The 12,136-nt window shown below is 36.8% G+C and overlaps 1 protein-coding gene and 3 non-coding genes across 4 annotated transcripts; all 4 read left to right on the top strand.

Annotated features, from left to right (window-relative positions):
- Positions 1–3,527: 3,527 nt before the first annotated feature.
- TRNAD-GUC lies at positions 3,528–3,599 on the top strand. The gene has a single exon. It is a non-coding gene; the product is annotated as a tRNA-Asp (tRNA).
- Positions 3,600–4,324: 725 nt separating this feature from the next.
- On the top strand, positions 4,325–4,396 carry TRNAD-GUC. Its single transcript has one exon. It is a non-coding gene; the product is annotated as a tRNA-Asp (tRNA).
- A 336-nt stretch (positions 4,397–4,732) lies between these two features.
- On the top strand, positions 4,733–4,804 carry TRNAD-GUC. The gene has a single exon. It is a non-coding gene; the product is annotated as a tRNA-Asp (tRNA).
- Positions 4,805–8,470: 3,666 nt separating this feature from the next.
- Positions 8,471–10,535, top strand: LOC122665848. Its single transcript, XM_043861982.1, has 3 exons — positions 8,471–9,013; positions 9,122–10,087; positions 10,455–10,535. The coding sequence occupies exons 1-3, from the start codon at positions 8,471–8,473 to the stop codon at positions 10,533–10,535; spliced, it is 1,590 nt and encodes a 529-aa protein (XP_043717917.1).
- Positions 10,536–12,136: the final 1,601 nt, after the last annotated feature.

A 12,136-nucleotide genomic window follows, 5' to 3' on the forward strand; every position in this document is an offset into this window, starting at 1 on the left:
ATAAAAAACTAATATAATTTGATAATTGATATCAAAATTTTCATTTTAAATTTTATATGACAAGAAAATTACACTAAAGTTTAGCACTAATAAATATTTTCTTAGCAACATTGTAAAAAAGATAGGGTCAACTATGTCCTTTTTATATACTTATTTTTTTTTTAAAAAGTCATTTTTGTGAGGAATGAATAAATGAATTTAAAATATAATAATGATATAAAATTATAAATTATAAATGTAATTTAATCAGTCATTAATAAGTGTGAGAACAATGATCCAATTTTGTTTTTTTTTTTTTTTTTTTTTTTTGGTTCGTTTTTCAAAAGAGAACGACACATGTTATCAATACAGGGCTGAGCGCGGCCCTGTATTAATATATATGTAAAGTGTGAAGTTACGGTGAGCCCAAGACCACCATCTAGTCAAAAGAAAGCCCAAGTTAAGTTTAAAGTGTTTATGTATTGCCATATTGCCTTCAAAGTAAGTCCAAGTATATATATATATATATATATATATATATATATATATATATATATATATATGTATGTATATACACCCCAAGTTCCTTGACTTAGAAAATCTCAAAACCTACTGTATGAGCTACTTTTTGCACTAGAGGGCCAATCAGGGCCGGGCCAGACTCTTGTAAACCCTGCCAAGACCGGGCGGATTGAGGGTTTGTTAAGCCCTGGCATGGCCACGCTAGACTTGGGTTTAGATTAAGGCCCCTAGGGTTGGCTAGGGTTTAGGGCAAGCCCCACTCAGCCCGGCCCGTGGACACCCCTAATATTCAACCTCTTTTATATAGGATTGTTGGTCCGTTCCAAAGCACTTTTATTTTCGAACGTCAAATCATTGATAACTCCATTGTACCTCAAGAAGCAATAGGATGTGTTGCTGCCGAGATCTTCCCCAAGCGGTCTGGTTCAAACCTACACACAAGACAATTGGGAGATAGAGCGGATAAGTGGCCCGAAGCTGGTTTCGGGAATGACTCTCCGATGCCTAAGTCATATCTCAAAGTAAAACAACAGTTAATGGGGCCGGAGACAGAAAGCTGATATTAGAGCTAGAAGATGAAATCCTATCCCAAAATACTCAAGGAATGAGGTTTAGTCCTTAGAGTCCTCACCTGCTCAGATCGAGGGTGGCTTCCTTATATTTTATGTCGTCTCCAAATGTCCTCCCTATCCTCAAAGTTGCGTGTTCCTTAAGTTTATTGGGGGTCAAGGTAGGAACCATTAACTGAATTTGTCAGTAGCTGAGTTGGCATTGTCAGCGATCGTGCTTTTTGTAAGCCACGTTTAAAGTTCCTCACACATGACTCTGGCGTGTAGTTACGGTTGAGGGTCCAACTGGATTGATTGGTTCGTGTCTGTGAACCGTATCTTGGGTGTAGAAGATGAAATGTGCTTTTGCTTTCAAGTTAAATTTATTAAAAACTTTTGATAGAGTCAAATGGTTATTCTTGGTTGAGGATTTAGGGTGATATGGGTTTTCTGTAGAGTGTTATCTATATGATTTGAGGAATACGTAAATAGATCATCTTTTTCTACTATTCTAATTAATGGCTAGAGCTGTGATTAGTTGTTTATACTCAAAAGGAAAGTCTTAAAGCATTGGTATCATCTTACACCTTACCTTTTTTATATTAGCAATAAGATTTCTTTCCAGGTTGATTGTTAATAAAATAATTAACGAATGATGGGTCTTTTAAACGGTTTGGATATGGCTTTATTGGCTTACCAATTATAATCTGACCAATTAATATTGATATGGATATGCCAAAAATAAATCGGATCATATACGATATTAGCTTATATATATTTTTTTGGTAGAAAATGAATTTATTGATGAGAAAAGCATGAGTCACTCGGTGCTTCACTCTCGCAGAGGTGAAGCAACCAAGGAGTAGAAATAGGTCAAACTGTCATACATGCAATCGACAGAGCCTTCTTTGAATAAATTGGAGCTCAATTCCAGATAATAAATATCATTTTCTTTAATTACAACTACATCAAAACCTTCCATACTTGAAAGAGAATCTCAAACACGAGACCAATTAATACACAGTGGTGATGTCGCCAGCCAATGAAGCAAGGAGCTATTGACAACTAAGCTGTATCTTTTAAACAATTGGCACATTAATTAGAGCTATATATTCAATGAATCGACTTGTCAAAAAGAGGAAAAGAGAAAAAATAAGAGAGAGATCATCGGCAAATGCTAAATGAGCTAATTACCCTTTTGCAGCTTAGAATTAATTCTCTATGAGTTATCCGAATGAAACTCCATTAAAGGTGAGATTCTACATAATAAATAGGGTAAATTACATTTGAGGTGTTCAATTTTTGATAAAAAATCGTTTGAGGTGTCTCAAGTTTTAAAAGGAGCGTTTGGGGTTCATTGTGGTTTACTTTGATCATATATTAAATATATTTTCACATTTATCCTTCGTCTCCACTCCAATCCTCTCTGCAGCCCTGCCCACCATGCCACAATGGTCCTTCCTCCGATAACCTACAACACCCTCTCCCCTCCCCTCCCCTTACCTTACCCCATCCTTCCTTGCAACACTGCCCACCATGCTCCCCTACCCTTCACCTCACCCGGCTCTGCAAAGCCCACCGCCCACCGCACACCACACCCTCATCCCCGCCCGACCACCCCAACCCACTCCTTTTCTAAGTGTGTGCACCCCCTATTGCAACCCCTTAATCTCAACCCCTACTCTTCCATGCCTGCCCACGACGCCCCCGATTGTTTTGGTTTGTATTTTATAGGTTGGTCGGTTATGGGTCCTGCAATCAAGAAAAACACTAGAAGAAATATAAGAGAATTGAAAGGTTGTGAAAGTGAAAGGTGTTACAACCCTTGAAGCGACTCTTTTTTCTTCATTTTTCCCTTCTCCGTTCCTTGATTTCCTTGTTCATTCACGGAATTTGCTGGAGGAAAGACCACCGATGAGTGTGTCAGCGTGCAACCCTGCGTGAGGGATTAGAGTGGGGATAAGAGGGGTAAAACCACTGAATTCAAATTTTTTTTTGCCAAAACCCAATTATGGCATTGAACAACATTGAGCATTGAGCACTGAGCATGAGAATCACAAGGATCATGAACGTAGGGGTGTTGCAAGTTCCCGGGGGAGTAGAGGTCAGATTGGGTGGGGTTGGATGAAATATTAAAAGGGTAATTTAGTAAATTGACTTAATTTGGGATAAAACTAAAGCTCAAAAGAACCTCGAATGTTCCTTTTAGAAGTCAAGGCATCTCAAACGGTTGTTTTTTTATCAAATATTGGGTATCTTAAATGTAATTTATCGTAATAAATATATCAACTTTTTGTTGAAAACAAATAAAACTTTTCTCATTTGTGTGTAAAAATTAATGGAGATATACAAAAAAGATGTATGGGCAAAGCTAATAAAGCAAATAAATTAAATCACATCAATGACAAAGTAATATATTAGAATTTTTTTAACGTAAAAAACCGTTATAAGGGAAAAGGAAAAACTGATGAACAACTTGTCGTTGTAGTATAGTGGTAAGTATTCCCGCCTGTCACGCGGGTGACCCGGGTTCGATCCCCGGCAACGGCGATTTCATTTTATAATTTGAATGGCCACCCCATGAAAAGTTAAATTCTTTTACTATTCATCCTTTTGTGTATACTCCCATTGACCCGCATTAACACATCACCACTCTCCCAAACTCAAAACTCTTTGTTATCCTATTAAATATATCAACTTTTTGTTGAAAACAAATAAAACTTTTCTCATTTGTGTGTAAAAATTAATGGAGATATACAAAAAAGATGTATGGGCAAAGCTAATAAAGCAAATAAATTAAATCACATCAATGACAAAGTAATATATTAGAATTTTTTAACGTAAAAACCGTTATAAGGAAAAGGAAAACTGATGAACAACTGTCGTGTAGTATAGTGGTAAGTATTCCGCCTGTCACGGTGACCGGTTCGATCCCGCACGGCGATTTCATTTATAATTTGAATGGCCACCCCATGAAAAGTTAAATTCTTTACTATTCATCCTTTTGTATACTCCCATTGACCCGCATTAACACATCACCACTCTCCCAAACTCAAAACTCTTTGTTATCCTATTAAATATATCAACTTTTTGTTGAAAACAAATAAAACTTTTCTCATTTGTGTGTAAAAATTAATGGAGATATACAAAAAAGATGTATGGGCAAAGCTAATAAAGCAAATAAATTAAATCACATCAATGACAAAGTAATATATTAGAATTTTTTTAACGTAAAAAACCGTTATAAGGGAAAAGGAAAAACTGATGAACAACTTGTCGTTGTAGTATAGTGGTAAGTATTCCCGCCTGTCACGCGGGTGACCCGGGTTCGATCCCCGGCAACGGCGATTTCATTTTATAATTTGAATGGCCACCCCATGAAAAGTTAAATTCTTTTACTATTCATCCTTTTGTGTATACTCCCACTGACCCGCATTAACACATCACCACTCTCCCAAACTCAAAACTCTTTGTTATCCTATTAAATATATCAACTTTTTGTTGAAAACAAATAAAACTTTTCTCATTTCTGTGTAAAAATTAATGGAGATATACAAAAAAAATGTATGAGCAAAGCTAATAAAACAAATAAATTAAATCACATCAATGACAAAGTAATATATTAGAATTTTTTTAACGTAAAAAACTGTTATAAGGGAAAAGGAAAAACTGATGAACAACTTGTCGTTGTAGTATAGTGGTAAGTATTCCCGCCTGTCACGCGGGTGACCCGGGTTTGATCCCCGGCAACGGCGATTTAATTTTAAAATTTGAATGGCCACCCTATGAAAAGTTAAATTTTTTTACTAATGATTCTTTTGTGTATACTCCCATTGACCCTTTCTAACACATCACCACTCTCCCAAACTCAAAACTCTCCCCTTTCATAAACTAAGGGAGATAGGGTAAAATCAATCACTAATTGGTATGGCCATATTTTTCCTTTTCCTTTTGTTATGCGTCACATGGATTTGGTGGCTAAATTTGGTTGCGCTTAATGGTAGAGGTATTTTTTTGTTTTTTCACATTTGAACTGTGGAATCATTCACTCAATCACATATTTAGTGGAAGAAGTAGACTCAAAAAACAGTTTCATTTCTATGGAATATGAGGTGGATAAATCAGGTCTCCACTCATTTAAAGCTTGGTACAACATTAGTCATGCCAGTTAGGTTATTTGAGTACAACAATATACTTGTACATGGAGAATCAAGCCAGTGTGCCGGCCACCTAACAACAAATCTTGAAATAATTCATGGCATTAGGGAATTATGTTCACTACTCAAGGTCTTAGTGGCTCTCGAATCCTTTTGGTGGCCCTTGATTTTTAAAGGATAAAGTTTTCCTTCATAGTTCGATGAAGGTTCACCCCATCATCCTAGGGTTCACAAATCTTTATAAAATTTTAGTATAAATTCAAAAATAGCTTCTCAATACTTTCTTCTACGTCATTTGAAAACTCGTGGTGAATGAATTTCCATTCACCCGTGCTGAAGGAAAACCCAATCCATTTTTAAATGTTTCATTTTGCCATTTGATAAACTTCTTTTCAATCAAAATGGAATTCTAAGTGACAAATAAAGATTTGAAAATCTAACAGAAAAATAAAACTTGGGAGACTATTTTCCAATTACAATGCGCACTGAAGCATCTTGGGGGTGTGATTTCTACATTTCATAGGGGATAGGGTGGGGTGGACGGTCATTTCGCCCCTACTGTGTCTAGATGTGGGCGGTACATTTCCCCATAAAGAACTTTTCTCCATAACACTTATTCAAAAGAATTGTTTAATTGAAAATGCAACTACGTAGGAAGGTATAAGATTGAATTTGAATCAAAGATTTGATAACTCACCATTACCAAAAGTATTCCTTAGATATCCTAATGATGGGAGTTGCATTTTCATCTTTTCATATGGCACAACATGTGGACAGCCCATAATCCATATTTTACCCCTAAACAAAGAAATTTTACTTAGAAAGTGATATATTGCCAGATCTTTCATTTTTGCCCCTTTAATAGTGATATATAGCATGCATGCTCATGTATGCTCATGCATGTCTTACTCCAACAACTAGTGTGTACTTTTTCATGGTCTTGGATATTTTTTTAAGCTCTATTTAGCCTCAGAAAATTCTGATTAGGCTAAAACTTTCCACATATGCAAGGGATTATGGTCAAATTACCCACATCGCCCTCTCGATGATAGAATTTAGGGTAAATTACATATACCTCCCTTGTACTTTGGCCTAATTACACGTTCCTCCCCTTGGTTTTCTCACCTTACATTCGATCCCCCTATAGTTTTCCAAAAATTACTAATTCCTCCCCTGCCGTTAGCATCTGTTTGTTATGTGCTGACATGGCGTAGTTAGATTTTTTTAAATACCCAAATTACCCCTTGGCCATTGTGAGATGACCCATTTACCCTTTTGATGAAAATAACAAGGGAAAGGGAGAAAGACACTTCCAATTCCAAACTTCGTCTTCAACCTCTGACCCATGAACTCTCCGGCGACGATACACCAAACCATCTGCCAGTCGTTTGATGATCTGTGGCTAGAGAAGAAAGGCGCGGAGAAGGTATGTGTGAAACCCTAATTTCCTCTTTTGATTTCAACCATTTTTGCTTTCAAACTCAATCTTCTTCCTACATGACCTAAAATTTCTTCCATACACAGGTAGCTATGGCTAATGCTGGTTTGGAGAATGAGATGGGAAGTTAATTCCTCTTCTTCCATACATCGACAACCTTGCCCTAATTCCTCTCCTTCAATCGATTTGAAGTGTACCATACCGACAGCTTACTTGCCCTAATTCCTCTCCTTCAATCGATTTGAGGTATAGCCCTAATTCCTTTGTTATACTTTTGTTGATGTAATACAACCAGAACTTGTGTTTGTAAATCCATACATACATATGAATAACTATACAATAGGCTGAGGCATAGACCCAAGTTTTACATGCTATAAATCCAAGAATTGTCATCAGATTTATTTGATATTTTGTTTAGCAGAAATCCTTAAGTTTATTAGTCTCTTAATTTTACACTTGGATGCTATTTATTTAGATAATTCTTTTAGCAAGTTTTTAAATATCTGTTGACCCATATCATCAATGTTGAATTTTTTTGTTTATGCACAACCCTAGTAATGGATGTAATATGCAATATTGAATTTACTTGGCAAGATAAATGGGCACAGAAGAAGGTTGATCTAGATAGGTATGGCTACCTGGACATGCTATGTGACATATACAATACAGTGCTTAAAGAAGTCCCTGTGGGTCGTTCAGTGAACTTCAAGACTAACTGTGTAACCCCAAATAGACAAGTGATTGAAGTGAATGATGATTACACAGTGTACAAGATGTTTTCACTATGTAAAAAGTCTGCTTCAGTGAATGTTCATGTCCATAGTCTTGTTGTGAATGAAGAAGTTAATGAGAATTATACAATCAATGGCTACAGCAACTCAGTAGTGAGCAGAGAAGAAAATGTTGAAGAGAGTGAGGTTTATTCTGTAATTGATAGAGATGTTCCAGTTGTAGGTCATTTTACTCGGCAAAAAGTGGTAAAGCACACTCCTAGAAGAGGTGGTGTGGGTTGTAATTCAAAATGTACATCTTTAGGTATTGGCACTGGTACTGGTACTGGCACAGTTATTGCACATGCTGCTTCTAATGCTAATGCTAATGCTGGTGAAAGAGAAAGGGATACTAGAAGTTCAGCTATGGGAAAGGCTACTGGAACAACTGCTACTACAAGATCCAGTGGCAAATCAATTGGTGAGAAAGCCAAGGCTAATTCTGATGCCTCTGCTAGAGAGAGAGAGAGTAGTAGCAGATCAGATGCATCTGCAAGCCAAGGCATTTCTGGTAACACTTCACCCATTGCAAAAACTAGAAGCTTGGGCATTGCAACCAGTAGGGAGACACCCATTGGTACAAGAACCAGGGCAACTAGCAAGAGTTATGGAGGATGTGAACCAATAGAAAATGCAACTGATGAAGACAGTACTGATGATGAATGGGTCTATAAAAGTGAGGATGAGAGAGTTGATGTGAGTGATAACAGTGGAAGTGATAGTGAGTATGAAGAAGAAGCTGATGTGCTTGATGTGGAAGGACAGACAAATGAGGATACAGTTATGGATGAGAAGGATGAGTTGTCTGACTATGACCCTAATGAGTCCCATGGATACAAACTTCAAGGTGATGATGGTTTTGATGAAAGACAAAGAATAGGTTTGGTGTATGATGATGTGAATCATTTCAGAAAAGTACTGTATGAATATGTGGTTCAAGAGGGTTTCTAGCTTTTAAAACAGAAAAATGAAAAGTCAAGAGTCACAGCAAGATGTGCAGGTAATGGTTGTACTTGGAGAATTCATGCTTCTCCAGATGGTGATGGTAAGGCATATATGATAAAGACTCTTAACCCACAACATACATGTGTCAGAGATTCAAACGAAATCAATGTTTCATACAAGTGGGTTGCTGAGAAACTCTGTGAAGAGCTCAAGGCTGACCCAGGAATGTCAAGAGAAGCCATGTCAGCTATTTTGCTAAAAAGATTTGGACTTCAAGTTTCATACATGAAGCTGTGGAGGGCACGCAAGGTTGCCCATGAATGGAATGAAGGTAATCATGCAGATTCTTATGCAATGTTACCTAGCTATGCAAGGTTGGTTGTGCAAACAAATCCTGGTAGCATGTTCATACTTCAATATGAGGACAGACTAGTGGATATGTCAACTAATCCAATCTTCAAGAGATGTTTTGTATGTTACAAAGCATGTAGAGATGTAGCAGTTGATGGGAATAACTCTATATTCCCACTTGCATTTGGAGTGGTGGAAATTGAAAAAAAATCCAGTTGGAGGTTTTTTTTGGATTGTTTACATGATGCTCTAGGGGATGCAAGTGATGACAACACATTAACTTTTATGTCAGATAACCAGAAGGTATGTCTGATTTAGTATGCTATAATTATTCTTTGAAAATTTATAAGTTTTGAATTGATATAGTTTAAGTGGTACTTAATTTCTATGTTTTGCATTTGATTTATGTAGGGATTGGCAGAGATTATTGGTGACCTCTTCCCGTATTCTAATATTAGATGTTGTAGTAGACATCTATACCAGAACTTCAAGGCAAAGTTCCCTGGATCTATATTGAGAAGATATTATTGGGCAGCTTCTGAAGCATCTACTTTGGTTCTATTTCAAAAGGCAATGGATACCATTAAATCCATTGACAATGCAGCCTATGAGTGGTTGAATAGGAAACCACATACATTGTGGTCTAGGCATGCATTTGATTTGAGATGTAAGAATGATTCTATTACAAACAATGTCACTGAGAGTTTTAACAGTTGGGTTGGATCTTTGAGAAGCAAGCCAATATTGAGTTTACTTGACTCCATCAGGATTAAGGTGATGGAGAGGTTATACAATAGGTACCAAAAGGGTTGCACATATGAAAGTATGATCACCCCTAAGGTGTTGCACAAAATAGCAACTGTTAAAGAACAGTCCAGACATTGTCATGTCTATGCATTTTCTCCATATGAATTTGAAGTTGCAGAAAAGTTTGTGAGAAAGTTTGTGGTTGATTTGGAAAAGAGAAGTTGTATATGTAGAGTATGGGAGTGTACTGGGGTGCCATGTAAGCATGCAGCTGCAGCAATCTCATACAAGAGACAGATTGTTGAAGATTACTGTGATGGATGTTACAGTAAGCAGAGGTACTTGGTGACATATGCGAATATGATCCATCCCCTCCCAAATATACAAGATTTGAGTAAAGAAGGTCCACAAGGTGTTGTGCAGCCTCCAAAACTGAAGAGATTACCAGGTAGACCTCATAAAAACAGGAGGAGGGAACCTAGTGAGGGAGCTCCAGCAGATTTTAGAAAGAGAAGTAGGACTGTGAGATGTGAAAAGTGTAAAGAACTTGGACATAACAAGAGGAGGTGCGAGAGAGCTCCAGTTAAGGAGAAGGGGGCATCTTCTTCTAATACTTCAAGGCCTAGAAAGGTAATTCCATCAAATTTTTACATCTGTTATATGTAGTGTAACTATATTGTAAGCTCATTCTAACTTTTTTTTTGTTTTATGTTTATGAAACAGAAGAAAAGAAATGAGGAAGAAGATGAGGTGCGTATGTCACAGATTGTAACTAGATCACAAGCTTCTACTACTACTACAGCTGAGACTCCACAAGAGAGGATTAGATCCCAATTGGTAGTTAAACGGGCAAAACAAAAGGGAACAAGCAACAAAAAGTAGCTGAGCAGCTTGGAAACTTTAAAGGGAAGCAAGTGTCAGATGGTGTTAGTTGCAGACTTGGATTTTTTTGGATCTTTTATGACTGTTATGAACTTGTTTTGTAATATTGACCCAGGTTGTATATGGGTCTTCAAACAATGTCATGTGTTTTGAAGTTTTCGTACTTTGTGGAAGTAGGTTGATTGGAACAATTTAGGGATGTTTGAAAGTTTAAGTGTTGGATGGTTGAATTATGTGGAACATATGTAATGTTGTGTGGTTGATTTGATGTGACTTATTATGGATCCCCATATGGGTTTTATTAGATGTTTACTATTATCCTTGCTTACAGGTTGTAAATTTTGTCCTGTTTTAGAGGAGATGCTGTCCATATGGTTTTTATTACATGTTTACATATTATCCTTGCATACAGGTTGTAAATTTTGTCCTGTTTTAGGGGAGATGTTGTCCATTTGGAACTAGGACACTTCACATATGATCAGGTCCATATAGGTTGTAAATTTGTGTCATGTTTTAGTGGAGATGCTGCCCATTTGGAACTAGGACAACTTCACATATGATCAAGGTCCATACATGTTGTCAATTTTTCTCATGTTTTAATGGAGATGCTGCCCATTTGGAACTAGGACAACTTTACAGATTATCAGTCCCTTTTACCTACTAAAATATGGGAAATGTTGCCACTTTGAAGATTATAACAAATCATAACAAACACAACAGTTAAAAAAAATTGTTCATTTCATTGCTAAATAGTACTTGATTACAATACTTCATCAACTTATCTTTTACAATTTTTTAACAATAAAGGCTAAAACAACTACAACAACAAAGCAAAATAAAACTTGCCCAACAAGCTCCCACCGACCTAGTCTAACCTCCATCTGCGCTTGTCTAAGCTCCATCTGCCCTAATCTGAGTTTCAAATTGGACATCTCTTCCACCACATCTGGAGGACTGGGGTTTGGTACACTTTGCATCTCTTCATTCAACACCATCCTATCACCAATTATCTCTTCATTATATGGATCACACCAGGAGAAAAACCTGCACTTGTCCTGTTTATTCTTTGCTCCACAAACACAATAAAGTTTGTCCGGATTCTGCTTAGACTCAGATATCTTTACTTCTGCTCTAAACCCACAATAACACTTCATGTTTTTGAACTTCAATCCAGGATGGTTGCTGCCATTCACACTGGATGTAGACATTGGCTCTGCAAACAAGAAACTAGATTAGTTGGTATTAGAAAATCTATTAATCTGATCCAAACTGAGTTTAATTAACATGGATATAAAAGCACAATTTATAAATAAACTAGATCAGCCAAGTTTATTTTGCTAAATCAACATATGGTATTACAATCTACATACATTCTGCCCTAATTCGTTTGAACATGATTTTGCCCTAATTCGAATTACAACCTACATACATTCTACCCTAATTCGTTTGAAAATGATTTTGCTCTAATTTTTTGAACATAGGGGTGGGATTGAAAGCTATTTCGCTAAATGAGCATATGGTATTACACTATGAGAGGATGAAATGAAAAAAGAAGAAGCAACTAACCTTTGTCGGAGATGGAGATGCTTGGAGGTGACTGTCGCCGGAGTTGCTTGAAGGTTGTTGTCGCCGAAGAAGCTTGGAGGTGGCTGTCGCTGGATAAGGTTGGAGGTGGGTGAAAATGAAAACCTAGTCGATTTTAGAGATGATGAAAAGGGTAGAATTGGAAATGCAATTTTTATTTGTTAGTAAAGGGTAAAATAGTCTTTTTAAACCATTAACTAACAGCACCCTAAC

This window comes from Telopea speciosissima, chromosome 6, assembly GCF_018873765.1.
Source record: "Telopea speciosissima isolate NSW1024214 ecotype Mountain lineage chromosome 6, Tspe_v1, whole genome shotgun sequence".
NCBI classification, from domain to species: Eukaryota; Viridiplantae; Streptophyta; class Magnoliopsida; order Proteales; family Proteaceae; genus Telopea; species Telopea speciosissima.

What these genes read in the sequence shown, in the direction of transcription:
- LOC122665848 (XM_043861982.1), top strand. Translation starts at nt 8,471, where the DNA reads ATGATAAAGACTCTTAACCCACAACATACATGTGTCAGAGATTCAAAC. An exon ending in TTATGTCAGATAACCAGAAG is followed by an intron (nt 9,014 to 9,121) that starts GTATGTCTGATT and finishes TGATTTATGTAG; the next exon opens with GGATTGGCAGAGATTATTGG. An exon ending in ATACTTCAAGGCCTAGAAAG is followed by an intron (nt 10,088 to 10,454) that starts GTAATTCCATCA and finishes ATATTGACCCAG; the next exon opens with GTTGTATATGGGTCTTCAAA.